Below are 19,269 nucleotides of genomic sequence, written 5' to 3'. Positions count from 1 at the left end.
TACAGACACAGCCTAGAGCCTGTAGAACTGCTGGGGCCACCGGGAAGCACCCAAGGTAGCGACACATGGGGACCCACGCGAAAGGAAAGCCTTTATCCCGCAAGTTCATCTCAATTTTAGAATTACTATCAATGGCATCAACTGAACTGATAGTGACAACACGCATGGGAACTTCTCCACGCTAATGACCTCTGCCTTGGGGTGCTAATATTCCGACACACCCCGGCCCCTGTTGAGAACTATCCCGAGTCTTCTGCTTTGGTTTTCTGATATGTTATGCAGCATTATCTTTCGGAACGGGGTTTTGTTTAGACTTAAGCCCAGTGTGCACTCGGGGGTGGACAGGGTTATATATCCCTGAGGAGGGTGAAACACATGTCAGGGGATGCTTGTGATCATGTCAGGTTGACTGGGGTGGTATTTACCAGAAGCCAGAGTGGGGATCTAAAAAGGCTCTGGTGCCATTTTACAGCCTGGTATGGTTAGGGCTGTGCTAATCCTTTGCGTAAAGACTTTGATGCTGCACTGACCGTCCCTTGCAAACTTTTATCCTATGCATGAAGACGTGGGTGGGAAAGCAGGAATAGGAGGGGATGTCCTGGGCTGCAGCAGAATTTTAATAACAATGAATGTGCTGTGGCACTGCGCTTCACACTGTGTATCATCCTTAAGGAGTCATCAAGGCGCTATTGTATTCACAGTGGACCCCATGCACTGTGTCACTACACTTCACACTGGGTACTATTCTGCAATGAAGGTCATTCTTCAGGGCACCCTCTCCGTACACTAATGCAAACACGCCACATGGGACACAAACTGATGCTATGTTAAAGACTTACAGTTGGAAGTTTGAATGAGAATGCAGCTGGCGCTAATCTTATCTAAGACTTAGCATGTGAGGGCAATGTAAGACAAGCATGTATTACTGCAGTATCACCGGGAAGCCAGATACACTAACAGTTTGTGTTTGTCTTTTCCATTTATGTATGGCCGGGTCCATGGTGGATATCTGTGAAGTGCTCCACACCGCAACAACTGCAACAGGTGGACAGCCAAAGGGATGCGTACGTCAGGGAGATGATGGCAAGCAACGACATTGGATCTGATGGGCGATCGAACAAGGACGCCGGAGGTGACAACACTGGGTTGTCTGTTGTGTGTTACCATTGATTTGGCTGGCCGCGGTAATGTAGCGGGATTTGGCTTCACATAAAATGGCAGTAGTTGCCTTATCAGGAAATTGTATTTCTACAGTAACGGCGCCTGTGCTCGCAGGGCCACCAGGGTCATCATGGTCTATTTATAGGTTACCAATTGGTGGGGCAACGAGAGGGATGTGGCGGTGCACAAGGGTGTGCATTACTAGTCTGGGCAAACCCAGGAGTAGTAGGCCTATGCAACACCTCAGCACCACTTGTCGGGAAGGGGGGACTTCCATAGTAAAGAAGTAGACATACGCTTAACATTTCCCAGAGCGGAGTGGGCAGGTGTGGGTGGTTTGCAAACTTCACGATAAGCCAGGGGGAGCCTTGTTTGGGGGCCTGTGGTTACCCGGGTAGCATTTTTAGTTGCTCTGACAATGGGTGGCCGCGTCTTATCGGGCGCAGCAAAGTAGGTCGGGTGTATGTCTAGAGCCAGGATACCCCCGGTCACAGCAATTACAGGTACTCGATAGGCACGCCCTGCCTCTCTCAGTCATTATCGGACTTGCGGGTAGCAACGATGGGGTTTAATTGAGCAAGGGGGTCCTGGTGGAAGGGATAATCGCAGTAGCAAGCAGGCTTGCAAAATATAATGCCCAGACTGCATCATAGGGGGTCGCAGTGGTTTCCCTGGGTGCAGGAAAAGGGGGGGTGGACTCTGTTAGTGCGCTGAATCACTCGGTGATGTATCACTCGGTAAAGAGGATCAACACTTGGATGGAGAAATTATTTCAAACACCTCATTGCAGTATAATACACAGGGGTGCATCCGAGAGGGACAATTTAAAGTAGCAGGGGGGGGGGTTCACTTGAAGGGGACCAGCAGTGAGCGGCTGACAAAAAGGGTTGGCAATTGTTGGAGGGGTTGTCTCTACTCGCAGGTTAGAGGTCCATTTGACAGAGTCAGGGAATGCCCTGTGGATAGGGGGCAAACTAACAGGGGCAGAGGGTTTTGATTAGGATGATATGACCTTTCAGGGTAGGCAGTTGGGGGGGGCCAGATAGTCGGTCAACTATGCTGGCCTGTGGCGGTGAGGTCATAATCGGTGAGCAGCAATTTAAGGTCCTTAGGTGGGGGCGGCCCCATTCACGAAAGGGGTCGCCCAGGGGGAGGGGCCACTGGTCTCTCCCAGAACTTCAGGGGCAGGATATCCGCTTGCTTGGGTGCGGGGGAGGGGAGTCAACGATTTCCTCAGGCTGGTAGCCACCCCACACATACACTATGCACTATGACGCTAAGGGCGCGAGTGTAAGGGCCCTGCTGTTATGGTTAAATGGAGTTCACGGAGCGCACAAGGGTAAACGGGCCCTTGTCGCGCATGCGCATCTCGGACGTGAGAGCGTAGCTGGGTAAAAGGATCTGACACCGGTTAGCGACCTTGCCGTAGGACCAGAAATGATTAAAATGCAAATGGATATCAGGATGTTAGATTCGGTTAGGAACCACGCTGTATTAGACATTTGTTAAGGTTAGCCCACCATATCTGTCTAAACTGGATGTAAATCTAATGTCTGAATTTTGCATTTAATAATTACGTAAATGTTTTATTAAATTTTAATTTTGTTTCATATTTTAATAAATACGGCCGGGGGGTCTCGGGCTCGAGACCCCCTGCCTTCCAAAGAATTCTGTTGTTGGTCTGTTAAATGTGTAACTGTAGTCTGCGTATTAAGGCGGGGGGTGGCCGGCAGTCACAGACCATGAGAAAAGGGGGGGCCAATCGGCCCCCACGCACACATGGCTGGGCCCGGCCCCCCCCTATTGGCCGATCCTGGTTTGTTCGCGCGTCCCACCCTTGCCCCGGAAGCAGTTTGCGCTTCCGGGTCAGGGGGTGGGACCGCGGCATAGGAGGGTTTAAGAGCCTGGGGAGCGCGGGAAGCAGCCTCTTTGTGCCCGCGCTTCCCAGGCTCGCTCCTCCCCCCGCCGTGGGGCCGTTTAATTTTCCCCACCCTCCATCCCCTGGTAGCAGAATTATGGTGAGGACACTGGTAGGTATACGGTGTGATGCTAAGCAATATCGTAGGAATAATGTTTTTCCTCCTTAGGCCTTTTTCCACGTTTACAGGCAAGGTTAATATATGTATGTTTGGGTGTGTATTGCGGTTGCATTAACTCTTTTTCCTTAGGCCCTTTTTTCCCTCTTAGTTTAGTAATGTCGTATTTATTATGTGGGTCTGGCGGTAAGGTCATAATCGGTGAGCAGCAATTTAAGGTCCTTAGGTGGGGGCGGCCCCATTCACGAAAGGGGTCGCCCAGGGGGAGGGGCCACTGGTCTCTCCCAGAACTTCAGGGGCAGGATACCTGCTTGCTTGGGTGCGGGGGAGGGGAGTCAACGCTTTCCTCAGGCTGGTAGCCACCCCACACATACACTATGCACTATGACGCTAAGGACGCGAGTGTAAGGGCCCTCCTGTTATGGTTAAATGTAGTTCACGGAGCGCACAAGGGTAAACGGGCCCTTGTCGCGCATGCGCATCTCGGACGTGAGAGCGTAGCTGGGTAAAAGGATCTGACACCGGTTAGCGACCTTGCCGTAGGACCAGAAATTATTAAAATGCAAATGGATATCAGGATGTTAGATTCGGTTAGGAACCACGCTGTATTAGACATTTGTTAAGGTTAGCCCACCATATCTGTCTAAACTGGATGTAAATCTAATGTCTGAATTTTGCATTTAATAATTACGTAAATGTTTTATTAAATTTAAATTTTGTTTCATATTTTAATAAATACGGCCGGGGGTCTCGGGCTCGAGACCCCCTGCCTTCCAAAGAATTCTGTTGTTGGTCTGTTAAATGTGTAACTGTAGTCTGTGTATTAAGGCGGGGGGTGGCCGGCAGTCACAGACCATGTCACACTTAGTAAGGTATTACGATAACAGGCCATTCACGGTTCTAGGATGTTATATGTGTTTATGTTGTGTGAGTCTCTCCTTTATTCGGTCTAGTGTGTCATGTTCAATGGGTTTGTGTGACTTCTTTGGTTGCTGGCATTGTTTAACACAGTGATAAACAACTACATTTTGACAGTTTTGTGTGGTGTTTTGGATGAAATCTGCCTTTTCGATGAAATCTGTTTATCTTCCAAGCAAATCCTGTTCTGGTCAGAGCTTAGGGCCTGATTTCAATATTGGTATTATAGTATCTATACCACCAAGAGTGTGGTTGGTCCACCAAATATATATGTAGACGGACCTTAGGTTGAATCACGGCAGAGACTACTCCACCTCTGCCATGATTTAAACCCTCTGACGGCCCTCTGATGGCCCTACAAAGTGACGGCCGTTAGAGGCAGACCTCGGATCCAGCCTGTAAGAAATTGGGTTCTTGCTTGAGAGGGGTGAAGCCCTAACCAATCGACAGCTGCAATCCTTGTCAGGGTGAACCAAAAAAGTCACTAAATGAACCTGTGTTTAACTTTCTGGTAGCTTGACACAAATGTAGTCAGACTTAACTTAAAGCAAAGTGTAAAGTATTTATTCAGCACACAAACAGCAATACAGTAAAAACAAAACACAAGAAAAATCACACACCAATTTAGAAAATAAAAGAGTAAAATGTAATAAAGGAATTGACCCCAAAACGACAGACATTCAATTACTAGAACCAGAGAAATGCAATTCTAAAGATTTATGGTAAGCATAGTTTCTAAAAGCCCAAAGTGCCACTCACGGTAATGTGGTTGTGCAAGACCAGGTAAAAGTCAAAAGTTCAGGCTGACCATGATAAAAGAGTTGCCTTCTAAAGTCTTGCGCAAAGAGTCTAGTTTGCTGCAGAAGAGGCGACGAGAAGCAGGAAGAATGTTGCAGATGGTCGTCGCTGCAGTGCGAAGGTCATGTCGGGCATCATGGATGGTCATTGCTGGAGATTTGCATTGGCAGTCACCGCGGGCTGTAGCACGAAGGGCATATCCCGCGTTGCCAGTCATCGCTGGCGGTTGCTGAAGTGCGAATAGTTGAGTTCACCAGAACTTCGTGTTGGCGGTTGGCACAGGCGGCAAGATCTTGCCGTGAACGGGTCTGTTTGCGGTCGCGAAGAGCCCGAACTTCAGGATTTCTTCTTTTTTTTAAGGAGAAGCTCAACTAATGCCACACCAAAGGTCTAGAAAATGAGGGACACCTCTAGGAACTCATTCCAGCAGAGGAAGGCAGTTAGGACAAGAAAATGCAAACTTTCTAAAAGTGGCATTTCCAGAATTGTCACTCAAAATCCAACTTCATCATGAAAGAGGGTTTTACATAACAATTCCTTTGACACCAAACTTAACATTACTACCTACTTCCAATTAAATATCACTTATTAAATATAATAATGTAACCCCGTGTTATCCTATGGGATAGATAATCCTTGGAGTAGTGAAAACCTACACCAATGTAGGAGTTTTTCACAACCACAACATGTAAAACTTAAAACTACATGTTCAACTGTTCAATCACACTGCACTCTGCCATATGGGCTGTTTAGGGCCTATGTATCTATACAAAGCGGGGGGGACCAGGAGCCGGTTAAGGTCCAGTGCCCATGCTCCTAACGTAAACCGTATTAATCAAAACAGGGAGAACTGTTCCAGATGAGAGGTACAGGTAGACACCCACTCAATCTAGAGTAAGATAGAGGTGTAGGTGGTCCTAGGATTTTTGAGGCCCACATGTGAGAGGAAAGAGCAAGTCTTGTTTCCTAATGTCCTCACACACCCCGAGGGATGTCATGCTTCATCATTGGGCGTTTTGCTCCTCGTCAGGCCGGCGCTGCAATGCCCTACGGGTCTCCCGAAGGGCCACTTTAGCGAAGATCTTATGACTGTCCCTACCCACTTTCGGAAACCATATTGTGTATCCAAAAGTACTTCCTTCTCCTTTGCCCAATTCTCCAGTCCCAAAACTAATATACTATCTGCCACCTTCAGGAACGAATCAGGAAGTGAGAATGGCTGATAGCATTATGGATCAACCCGATCTCCTTTCTTGTTAATTGGAACAATTAAGGAGGTTGACCAAGTCTTTAAAATACCAGATCTACAAACAGCTCTCACAAAATTAGTTGAGTGGACCCCATATATCTATATTTGCTTTAAAAATGTTGACTGTTAGACTTGTTCCTCACGGCAACCTTTTTGCTTACCCTCCTAGTTTTGCTAAATTTGTTTTTGTTGGCCTTAGGACTCTCTGACTGCTAACCAGTGCTTAATTCGCTTGTGCTCACTCCCTAAAACATGGCAAAATTGGTTTGCAACTGATTGGCATATTTCATTTACAAATAAGTCCCTAGTAAAGTGTATACCATAAGCGTAGGGTTGCTAAATTTGGTATACTGTAAGCCCAGGGCTGGTCAATTAAATGCCACTATGGGGCCTGCCGCACTTATTGTACCACCCACGTAAGTAGCTTCTTAAAACATTTCCAAGGTCTGCCATTGCAGCCTGTTAGAGTTTTAAACTGCCAATTTGACTTGGCAAGATAAACCCCTTGCCAAGCCTTAAGCTTCCTTTTCATCACATAAACGTCATACCTAAGGTAGGCCCTAGGTAGCCCATACAGGACGGTGCATTGAAATTAAAAAGTTGTACATGTACTTTTGGTTGTACATGTTCTGGTAGTGAAAAACTAACAAATTTGTTTTTCATTACTGTCCAGCCTACCTCTCCCATAAGATAGCACTGGGTTCCCTTATTACATTCAATAAGTGCTAACTTTTGATTGGGAACAGGTAGGCATGTGTTTGGTGTCTGAGAAATTGTAATTTAAAATCCTCTTTAATGATAAAGTTGGATTTTAAGTTACAATTCTGAAAATTACACTTTTAGAAAGTTGGCTTTTCTGCCCAAGCTATTTGGTGCCTGCTGCCAGTTCCTGGGTCACATGACTGGGTGTAGTCGTCAGTTGGACTTTTTTTTATTTCTCCCAGCCAGCCACACAATAGAAGAATTAGCTATGCCTGGATGGGCCATAATTGGCAGGATAGGAGCAACCCCACTTGCAACTGAAAAGGCTATGCCCTGCCTTCACACAAAGGACTTGTCACCACTATATTGTTCATGCAGACATCTAGAAGCCAGGGCATGGTACAGAGGAAACCTCAAGAATTTTAAAAGGAATTTTCTAGAAACCACTCCTACTTCTTAGAAGGCACCCAGTATTAGAATAGGACCTTCAGGCACACTCTTCTGTTTACTTTCTGGAACTACGGAAGTACTCTCAGAGAACGTTCTGCTGTAGTGGCCTGCTGTGTAATCCACAAGACTGGTTTGAAGCAAATGGAAGGACTGCTTTGCTGCCTGGAGCGTGCTTTGAACCCTCAGAGGCATGCCCTGTTGCTTGAGCACTGTTTCACTACTTGAATCCAGGACTACCAGAGTGACTCCAATAGCTAGTTCACTGGCCTCCTGATCAGAGCCTCAGGGACAGAAAATCCTCCACTCATCTTGAACCCGCACTTGGACCCAGCCTTAGTGAGTTTATAACCCCTCCAATTTGCACTCCTCCAGTCTTGAAGCCTTGGTGGTGGTGCTAAAGGTCCCCAGATAGCCAAAATCCCAAACTTGGGACTTTGAATGTTTTTGGCTAAGAACTTCTCCGACAACCGAGAGGCAAATGGGATCAACCTGCTTGTCTATCCACCAAAGGTGCATCTTGGTCGACCTGACTTCGCGGCAGCTCCCACTATGTTCTTCCCCCTAGCAGCAAATCCTGTTCAGTGGTCCTTCACAAAATGGGTATCCAACCTTCTGGATCTCTCATTGTCTACAGCCTCCAGCTTCATCTTACTGAGAATTTTCGACTTCCATTAAAGAGACTAAGGGCCTGATTTAGATCTTGGAGAACGGGCTACTCCGTCACAAAGGTGATGGATATCCCGTCCGCCGAAATATAAAATCCAGTGTATTCTATGGAATTTATATTTCGGCTGATGGGATAGCAGTCACATTTTGATGGTATAACCCATCCGCCGAGATCGAAATCAGGCCCTAAGTTTGCACAAAGAAATCTTCACCGCAACTTCGTCCAGGTGCTCCCCAATGAGTATGCCTCCTCCTCGGACATCACTTGCAGTCTTGCCCTGCTGAACTTTACCTTCTCAGAGATTTTGTGTTGAAATTTCTTTGACGTTAGAAGGTAAGCATTGACCGGGCTTAATCCACTTTTTGTATCCGAGTCGCGCTCCATAGCGTTTGGCCATATTTTTCGACATTGACTCTGTCTCGCGCAACTAGATGTCCAAAGTTGGCCCTTGGATCTTTTAGGCACTAGTTGTTTACCTTAAACTTGAAAAATTTAACTTTAGTTTCTTTAGTTTGTATTTTTTGTTGTTTTAGTGTCAAATAATTGATTACAATGTAATCTATTTTTCTAAATTGGTGGGGGAGTCTAACTGCTTTTGTGCCAAGCTACCCGAGGGTTAAGCACGTGTTAATTTAGTGACTTTTGTGGTTCTCCCTGACAGGGATTTTGGCTGTTGCTTGAACATGGGACACCCCCCCTCAATCAACAACCCAGTTTCTAAGATTAACAGTCACACTGTCAGGCCCAAGCACCTTGCCACGGTGGCTCTTTTGATGTCTTCTATCACTTTCCCTAGTGAAAAAAACATGGGGGTGCATTGTCAAAAACTTTCGCTGCAATATCTATTATGTTTGACTCCCCATACTTTGCATGCACATTTTCCTAGGTAGTGTAGATATTGGTAAAATGAACCACCCAATTGTCTGGTGGGATACTAACTTCAACCGTAGGGGCAGTAGAATTGTTTGTTATTTTTCAAAGCGGCACTATCCTTGAGATTACTAGCAGTAATTAATGCTGAACATGCATCTTCTTTTATTATTTGACTCGTGCCAACCTCCACAACCCTATTTGCTCAACTAAAAGCTATAATTTCGGGCTTAATTCTAGTTGGTGTATTAAGTCCCTCCTTTAATGATCTAAGGGCTTTATTGCAGTTAGAATAGAACAAGCCACTAGGTTCATTACAATATGAGGGAATGGACTCTTTTACATTACTGGTGATTCTCTGAAACGTGCTTTTAAAATTCTCATCCTCCGCTTTTTCATCTAAACTAACACGGACAAACATGTAATTGTCTAGTACAAGGTTTGATAAAAAAAGCCTTCTGGATTGGCCATCCTCCATCTCAGAGTGATACCATTTGTGCAAGCAATTTGTATGTTGTTTTTAGATTCAGATCTGCTGGCCTTGATCTTACTGTCAGGGAAGTTAATATCTACACTCTGGGCATTTTGATCTCTTAGCCATTTAGGATTTTCTTTTTAACTACACATGAGGTACTTTAGTTTGTGACTAGAATAAAATAAACTGTGGTTCTAGTTCCTCTACACATAAATGCACGCTCAAATGGTGCATACGGAGCACTGCCCTCATTCGCGAAAATTAAATTCTGCTTAAAAAGATTCGGCTTTTCGCCCTGGCCTAGCTTTAAAATTCCCCCTAGCCTAGATTTGACCTCTTTTATTAATTCTAAACAATTAATGGCAATGTGTTTGAACACCTGCAATCTGGATAAAATTGTATCCAGCAAACTTTTAACCAACACCTCTATTCCTGTTAAAGAGGTAAACTGTTTGTCAGAATCTAATCCAGAGATGGGTTGGGCACTTAAAGGGTTCTCTTTCTTCGCTCAGATAAACAAAGTCCTGTTGTACTGTGTGACCTTCCCCTCCATAGATGTTTTAGGACATTTACATGGAGCTTTGGCTGGTGTTTTCCTTTTCTTTTCAGTGTAGGTGGGGACTTTAAGACAGTGTCTGAAAGTCTCTCAATTGTTAGCTGCTCACGAGAAAGACAGGGATTCAAATTAACAATACTTTTGCCCCCCCTTTCTCCTCCCAATAGGTCATCAGTATCTTTTGGTAAGGGAGACCCAGAAATGTAATTAATAGTTTGTGTAAGGTATCCAGTCTCTCTCTAGCATTACTTATCTCCATTCTAATGACGCCTGTGACACTAGTAAAGGAGGTAGATAGAGCTCTTGGCCCTTACCTGGTCTACTTTCAGGATGGATATATTTGTATTCCTCTCGCCATTTTCAGGGAGTGACCGAAAAACATCAATGATCTTGATAAAGGAGCCCTTTTGGGATGTGCCCATAGCACTCCGCACGCTGAACAGCACTGTTTTATGCATCTGGCTCCACTGTTATAGTGGGCCCCACCTCGTGACTGGCAGAGGGATTACGGGCTTCTGACTTATGCGCTTTCTGTCCCTCGTGGAGCAGATTTGGGGAATCCTCCCCTATTGGGACAAACCTCCTATCTGCCCCCAGGGTGGTGGAAGGATCCTATTGCCCCTTCTGGGGCTAGGTCGGCTTGAGGCCAGGGTAGACTGCCCCATCCTTTTGCTTGTTTGGTGCAATTTTGAAATACCTGGCATCTAGTGGGCTTTTTGCCCCCCCCCCTCTGTGGGAGGTACATTGGGCCAAACCTCCAATCTGCCATCCCAGGGGGGCAGTTAAGACTGTTTCATCATTTTTTGGGGAGAGGGCATGGCCATGCTCATGGTGGGCAGCACCCACTCCTATGTGTTATTTAAAAAATATTTTTCTGGTGTCTAGAGGACTTTCTGCCCCCTCCTCAGGGTTAGGTTGAGGGCAATCAACCCCATTCACCACGGGGGGTAAAAAGTCAAAAGACTTGGGGTGCAGTTGGGGATAGCACAAGCCGGAGTCTAAGGGACTGTTACTCCAGCTATAATCCTTGGTGCCTAGTGAGTGGATTCCTGCTTGGGAATTGCTCTCCTGTTTTGCGATCCTCAAACAGGGGTCCACTAGGAAATACCACTGGAAAGTAGAGATTCTCTCCTTTCCAATGATACCTCTCCCATCTAACTCAATGCTCGGATGGCTGAGATATTACCCAAAGCACTGATGCAGTGAAAGTACAATGAGCTGGTTGGCTCATTTTATTTTCACTTTAGTAGTACTAACATTAGTAGCCCTGCACACTGATCATCATTAACAAAACAAACAAAAAAACAGACTTGGGCTACTCTGGGAACTCTTCCTGAACAGCACAAGATAGAAATTAAAACAGGAATTCCCTTATAGCCCTCCCCAGCGACGGTCAATGGCCAATAGACTAACTAGTGAGGGAGTGCGGGAGACAGCCATTTGCTGACCCCTATACTTCAAAGGTTAAATGGACTAAGTATTGTCAACTAATCATTGCAAAATTTGTAAAAGAAATCACTGTCTGCCTTATATTGCCAATAAAACATTTAAAATCAACATTACTTGTGTCCGAATCTTTCTTCAACACCTTTAAACCTCATAACATTTAGCCATAGAACTCACCTCTGGAGGTGGCTGCACTCTCAGGCAGTACAGCAGAAGTTCTGTCAAGTGGTCTGGTTCAGCTAGGTTAGAAACCGCACCATTTTATATGCTCACATTTCTTAAGTTGCCTTCTCTCTTAAACACGTTACTTTTGGCATACATTTGCGTGCATTTCAACTTCGTGCAGGATAACATTCTCTGAAACTGCATTTGCTTGCATTTCAACTTCGTGGGCACACTATCATGACACCTTGTACATTCAGTACAAGGGATAAAGTTCACTGCGCACAAGTCATTGTTATTATTGTCCGGTAGGCAACAGAGCTATCATACTAGAATAAACAATTGTGGGCTGACTGAGACTCGGACATGGCAGCAGTGGTGCTATGTATTTTATATACAGAACCACTTCTTTGTTTAGATCAGAGGAGCATTTAGTTGGCACTGAGAGGTCGGTCCATGCCAGAATTCCAGCTCAGCTGATTAAGTCATATCATGCGAGGGATGCTGTCCAACTGTACGCCAGGACGGGCAGCTTGCTGACACTAACCCACAGGTAATGGGGAGTTAGATCACCCAATAGGGATTCGGCAGATCCACTCACCTTAAACACAATAAGGGAGAATGCGCTAGGTAGGAATTTACTATTTGACAGTACTTGTATGCAAGCATATAGTTTTCTGTAATCTGCAAAATGGTTGAATTGGTCATATTTTTCACCATTCCCAGATTGTTAATCATGTTATTCTATTTCCTTCTATTAATCATTGCAGTGCACATATTTTACTCAAGAATCGCAATGCTGCAATAAATATTTAAACTTCATGTTGTGTGTTTCTTGTGTATCGCTTTGGGTATGCATAAGTAGCTGAGCGAAAGGGTTCTAAATCTGTTACCACAATTTCCTTGGGGAGTCAGGGTTGTCATGTTCTGAGGTTGCACACACACATGGCCAACATATCCTGAGGGGTGCTCAGAGGCAGTCTCGCACCAGTCCAATATTTATGTTGTCCAACAAAGGCACCATTTTACATGAGAAAGTGCAAGCCATACGACAGTCCCAGCCATAGGAGTGTTTTAAAGAAAATAATGAGAAGCCTGGGAGTCCTGCCTTTCCTGACCCCAGAAACTTAAGGTCAGTTACCAATTTCATCTGGGGGGACAGAGAGAGGTGCTGATACACTCCTTGCAGCCCCCACAATGCTTAAAATGTACCTTGGTGGTGTCTCTGCCATCCTGGGGCAACCACAAGTAGAAAAAACATAGGCACATTAAGCCCTGCAGTGCATTATGGGGCGTTTCTTCTGTAGAACAAAGCATTCTACAGTAGTGGCTCCGGCCGCTTCTATATTTCAATGTGGCAGGGTGTCGCACATCTTTTTCTTTTTTCTTTATCCTGTTTATTTTCTTTTTTTTTTTTAAATCCTGAGTGTCCAGGCCCACCAGACACTCAGCTGTTCCTAGGTTGGAGGCCTACTTCCAGCTGGCACTCCGCATGGCCAGCACTGCTGTTTGCCAGCGTGGGAGCTGGGGACTGCATTCTACCCACCCAATCTGTGTGGGTAGGGTGCATGGATTGTGGTGGCTGCCCCGTTCCCCCAGACATGGGCACACAGAGCAGGGTGAGCACACTGCTACTTGGGGAGGCCACGGCAGCGCTCTCTCCTCTTTCCTCTCATCAGGCCTCCTGGCCTAAAAATGGAACACTTTACAAAGAGCTGATTTCACTGGCTTCCTGTGCAAGCTTTCTCCTGTGCTTGGCTCCTGAAGCCCCCTTCCGCTTGCTGGGACACAGAAGTCCAGGTCTTCCACCAACTGGTCCTCAGGGAGCATAAGGAGTCCAGCCTAAATGGCCCTAGACAGACCTACTGGTCCTTAGTCCACAAGGGCATCAAGAGCGTGTCCTCCCAGCTGCCCATGGTGTTTTCACTGTCATAGTCCGGGTCGAGAGTTTTTCTCTCCTTCAGGTTTGGGGATGCCATGTTTATGCCCAGTCCAGTCTGTGGTTGGGGGACAGCACTTTGTCTAACCCTAAAACTGGTAATGGTCAGCTCTACCCTCTTCCCTGGATATGGCTCCAGCCTGGCTATGGCTAGTGAAACAAAAGCCTGCTGTCATGTCTCTTCGTGTGTGCTAGGGAAAGTCGCTTTGAAGTGTAATCAGGGCAGGTCCCAACTCCACCCCAGCCATCCTGTCAGGAAGTCCCACTTCCCTCCACGACCAGGACCTTTTGTGTAATGTCTTGTCCCAATATGCATTTCCCAGCAAGAGAGCCAATACCAGCCCAGGCAGCTGGAAAGTCCAAGATTCTTAGGGGGGGGATGCTAACTTTCTAAAAGGGGCATTTCTAAAAAAATTATTTAAAATCCATCCTCATCTTTAAAGAGGAATTTAAATTAAAATTCAAAAGAGTCCAAGAAGTATATTTCTAGCTGCTACCAATCCGAATTTAGCATTTAACAAAATGTAGCCCAATGATTGCCTATGGCAGTAGCCAGCCTGACTACAGTGAAAATTATTTTCATGATATTTCACTGTAAGGGCATGTTTAACATTCATTTCTACATACCCTACATTTAAATATCTGTGCCCTGCTTTTATGGGCAATAATGTCTAAATAAACCTGTCTTATTAATATTTATAAGTAAGGTTTTAGCCTGTCACAAGGGGTGTTTTGACAGGCCAAGTGTGCAATTTGAAACTGACACAGGCAGGTTACCTGTGTGCAGCTACCAGGCTGCCCATGACTGTAGTCTCATTCTGCACCGGCGCGCACATGCATGTGCAAATGTGTGCACGTCTAACCAGTCTAGTGCCCCTTACTTCTAGCTGCATCTCAGTGGCTTTATCTTAAGAGGCGGACACTGGCAGTAAATATGTGCAGTCCAATGTACCATGTCATTACTGGGAGTGGGAGTCAGGTAAGGAGACTCATCCACAATAAGGGTCCAAAAGCGGGTGATCAAAAGGGAAACAATCTGGACTTACAAAAATGGGTAGAACTCATATGCAAAACATGCATGTGGTGTCAAGGCTCAATAGCTTTTTTCTCACTAAATATTGCACATACAAATAGTTCTATTGGGTGTTAGATGTTCTATTAACTCTAATGGGACAACATATTTGTAAACAATATTTAGGACATAGTATTCATGTCAGAAGATATTCTGAAAATTATACTCTCCTTCCACATCTGAAGATGTCAGTCAGTTGTATTCCATATTTATGTCTTCTATGTAGAGAGTATCTCACTGTGCAAGCCTCGAACTTGTTATCCTCCTGTTAAGTGAACCCATTATGTTCAGAGAATCCTAAAAGAGGTAGATCATATCTTGTCATGCTACTCCTCTTATTCAGTAATTTCTAAGGAGGTTTCTAGAGTAATCTACAGTAAACTGGGGTGCAGCATTTTGCCCCTTGCAATTACCCCATCATTTCAAAATCACTGAAACTGCTGTGATTTCAGAAGCCAGAGCTTCAGCTTTCTTCACCCTTGCAAACTTCTGCCAGTGGATCGTCTATCACAGGTCCAAATTCCACTCAGGATCATGAGGTCTTCTCAAATTAGGCCAGGCCATCCTACACATCCAACACTGTTTCGTTCCTATTGAATTTGTCATGCAAGATATGGCATTCAGGAACAGGAATGATGGGAAAATGCCCATGCTGGCAGAAAACTTCCAATGCATCACATGCATTATCTATCTATCTATCTATCTATCTATCTATCTATCTATCTATCTATCTATCTATCTATCTATCTATCTATCTATCTATCTATCTATCTATCATCTATCTATCTATCTATCTATCTATCTATCTATCTATCTATCTATCTATCCATTCATTTCCCTCCATCCATCCATCCATCCATCCATCCATCCATCCATCCATCCATCCATCCATCCATCCATCCATCCATCTATCTTATCTATCTATCTATCTATCTATCTATCTATCTATCTATCTATCTATCTATCAAATCAAATAACTTTATTTGAATCCACAAAGGAGTCATAAAAGTATACACTGATATAAAACACATACATTGTCATAAAATTACATACATATTTCCCTATTTAGGATTTACAATACATTAAAGTAACCTCAAATATTTTCCCACTCCGAGGTTGAGACAGTATCAGAGGAGTTCATATATAGTCTTAGGAGTTCATGTTTAGTATTTTGTTACATGGCCAGATGTTTCCCATATATAAAAAAAGAACAGAACATAATACATTTTATGAGTCCTGCCATATGGGATATGGTATCGGAAGAGGAGGAAAACACGGGATTTTGGGGTAGAAATCGTGTAAGTCCCATGTGGATATTGGGCCGTCTCTTACTTGAGGCGGCCAGGTTTTCAGGTAAGGGACAATATTTCTGTCTCTAAATCTCACAAGCACCAAGTCCCCAACAACATCTTTGGGAAGGGAACCCAACCAGGCCACCCTTCTGACACTCCTTATTACTCCATATAAATTACGAGGCAGTGGCCTATTTTTTGACAGCCAAAATTTAGTTTTATTAGCTAAGTCGTGTTGACTCTCAATTTTTCCAAGTGGGAGGGCAGGTACACCCGCAAGGATGCACACGTACGGGGCCGCTTCTGGTGGTAAATGAATAAAATTAGCCTTATTGTGGGCTACTCTCAGTGCGGTCAACTGGGGAAGAGAAACTTTAGCGGGGTATTTAGGTGTTTTTTGCCCTGCTGCACTAAGGGCAGTGGGTGGAATTTGACGCCTTTTATCCTGCACAATTGGTTTAGGTCCTAGATGCGTAGGAGGTGACTTAGGGCGATTAGGTGTGTCACTACGTTTGCCAGCTAACGGGTTTGACTTGATGGCTTTCTCTAATCCAGTGAGCCTATCCCCTAACATGGTAATTTTATCTAACAACGGAGCTATCATTGAGCTAACCAGTTTCTCGATAAGGGGTAATATGTGCAAGAGGGGAGGAGATGGTATGACCTCTGGATACTCAACAATCGGTGGAATCATTAATGGTTTAACAGTGGGAGGGCTTGGGCACGATTTCTGGAATTTGGAATTGTTTCCACCTTGATTAACCCCGTTATACTTCCTTTTCAGAGATGGAACCTGGGGGGGATCACTACTTTTAGTGTTCGGGCTACAGGTTTGGATAGAAGATATTGGGGAATCTAGGGGTGTAGGCTTGTCTGGAAGGGTGCTATCGTTTTTGGGCGGAGGGGGAGTTTCCAATGCAACATAGTTGGATTTACATAAAAAGTTTAAGTCGTCGAGCAGGGAGGACATTTGGCCAATATCTGCAGCGCCAATTAAATGGTCCCCCTTGGAGGTCATAGTGATAAAAGGGATATAAAAAGACGATGAAATAGAAAGTCCACCAATATGGAAACAGATAGTTTATAGGGGGTCTTTGCCTTCTTTATAGTTAGCCTACAGTGCGACAGCCAAAGGGGGTGGCCTGTCCCGTCCTTATCCGGCCTTTGAGGGCCTTTGAGGGCCCACCCTTTGCCCGGGCTTCGCCCCGGGCTATGTCCCGCGCGCGTCCCGCGTCACGGGATTAGGATCGAAATTATATCACTGCTGGCGTGGGGGCAGGAACGCCGAGGGAAGAGGCAGCAGCTGGGTCGGCAGAGAGCCTGCTGGACCTCGCAGTCCCTCGGCGTCTAAATCACACCAGGTCCTTTCCCCTTCAAGCAGAACACACGAGGTGAATGTGCGCTAGCAAAGTGCAGGGATCCCATGACGACCTGCCCTCGCTGCCCGGGGACAGCAGCAGCACTCCGTGAGCGGCACCGGTCTCTATCTCTCTGTTTTTGGTTTTCAGAAGAAAAAAAAACATGCTCTGCTTTGTTAAGTTAGCTGATTAGCATTATATTTTTCTAAAATTACTCCCACTGTGATATCAAAAATCGCCTGTCTTTTCACTCCCACTGTGATACCAAAACTCGCCTGTCCTTTTGCCGCATGTTACTTGAGAAAGGAAGCACTGAAGTGCCATCTGCTGAGAAAGAAGGACGCTACAGCCAACCCTAATAAAGCTAGCTGACAGAACGTGGCTCCTTCAAATCTTCTCTTACAATTCAGGATGACAAAGTAAGGAGTAAATGTGCAGACGGAGTCCTGTTTACAAATGAACCAGATATTAATTTACCGCAGTGCCAGTTCCTGGGTCTGTAGTTACTATTGTCAGGGGATAAAACATTACATTTCATTAGTCAAAAAAGACCACTCACCAACTGTTAAGTAGCCAATAGCCTTGGATTTAGTCTCCTCAGTCAACTGCCCTGTTTTGTTCAGATACTCGAGGATGTAGATGTTTGGAGTGAAGAGCACCATGTTCTGCTCACCACAGCCGAATGGCAACTGGAGGAGCTTGTCCAGGTTCTGCATGGCTGTTCCCAACAGGTCCCCTGGGGAGCAAGCAGATGGAACCAATATCAGTGGCATTCATATAGCTTTCCCTCTAAAGATACTGTGATGGGTAGCATTGTTCATTTAACTGTGAAGATCAGAGAACTATAAGCAAGATGATCAACAGCACATACAAGTAAACTGCAAAACTGAGCCCTAACCGGCTTCATTGTATGAGGGTAGCAGTTTCATGAAGGAGATGCCGCTCTAACCTGAAGAAAACCATGGGAACGTTAATTCTGTAAAGGAGGATGGGGTATCCACTCAGCCCCTACAGAATCTACATGATGCACATATATGTGCGTCAAATAAGAGCAGATAGATGATGGTCAATTAGATAGATAGAAATGTGGACATCGGGGTAGAGTGATGAGGAAATTCATTCCGCGATGGTTTGGCCTTAATTTTAGTGAAAGAGGAAAGAAGAATTGATGGATGGAGGCAGCAATGTAATCAGTAAAGGATTGGCCTAGGAATTGTAAGAGGGGTTGCTACGGATTATAACGAGTGAAGTGATTGTTACAAGGGCATAATAATTGAGAAACAAGTGAATGGTTGTGCAAAGATCTCGCTCAACAGGATGCACAATGGTGATAATGGCATGCTTGGTAGTGTGAGTGTGCTGTATGTTCATGTTCCTTTTGGGCTCCTTAAGTGCTCTGATACTAATGCCCTTCTGGAGTCAGGGCAACTAGATCTTTCCTTTTACAATGAGATGGCAGGCTAAATGACTGTATGGCTAGGGCTTGGCTGTTAGAGTGCACACACTATACATGTGATTGGCCAAGTGGATGAGTGGATGGGCATGAACTTTGCCTTTGGAGAGTACTGGAGTGTACAGTTGTGTGTTGGAGAGTGCTAGAGTTCAAGGGTGTCTATTAGAAGGAGGATACCCTGCAACTCATAGGTACACCCGTGAGGGGCTCCTATCTGTGAAAGCTGCCATAGGGTGTGGTACAACACAGGAACAACCCATTAGTTGGATAGGTTAATTCTAGCCCAAACACCAGCTCCTAGTGGATGTTACCCTTGAGATGCTGGTGCCCAATCCACCTGAGAAGACGGAGTGGGCTTTAATCATTGCCATGCTGCATTGAAATCTAAGACAGTAAGTGGGAAGAAGTTCTGGGTCACAGGGCATGACCTCCAACCCTTTAGTGGGTCCTCAACTTATGTCTTGGGTGGGGGCTGGCCAAGCCCTGGCAGTCAGCCAAGTGACCAGCATATATATGAATCTTTACAGCCTATTCTTGTATAGGTTCGCTCGCTAAAAGCTGGTATTTCAGAGATGTCCCTAATTAGGTATTGAAGGTGTCTATCTGCAAGGTCGACTCAACCAGGTTTTGCAAAAAGGTCATGACATCATGCACTGCACAGGTAA

The 19,269-nt window shown here is 45.2% G+C and overlaps 1 protein-coding gene across 1 annotated transcript in view; it reads right to left on the bottom strand.

Moving 5' to 3' along the window:
* Positions 1-19,269, bottom strand: part of LOC144818753 (alpha-2-macroglobulin-like) — a 1,363,397-nt gene that overhangs the window by 258,306 nt on the left and 1,085,822 nt on the right. The window contains exon 25 of the mRNA XM_078676468.1: positions 17,711-17,887. Coding sequence (XP_078532594.1) covers positions 17,711-17,887 — 177 coding nt within the window. The remainder of the gene's footprint in view (positions 1-17,710; positions 17,888-19,269) is intronic.

The sequence above is a fragment of the Lissotriton helveticus genome, chromosome 2_1 (genome assembly GCF_964261635.1).
Source record: "Lissotriton helveticus chromosome 2_1, aLisHel1.1, whole genome shotgun sequence".
NCBI classification, from domain to species: Eukaryota; Metazoa; Chordata; class Amphibia; order Caudata; family Salamandridae; genus Lissotriton; species Lissotriton helveticus.
This window is presented reverse-complemented; position numbering and strand designations above follow the sequence as displayed.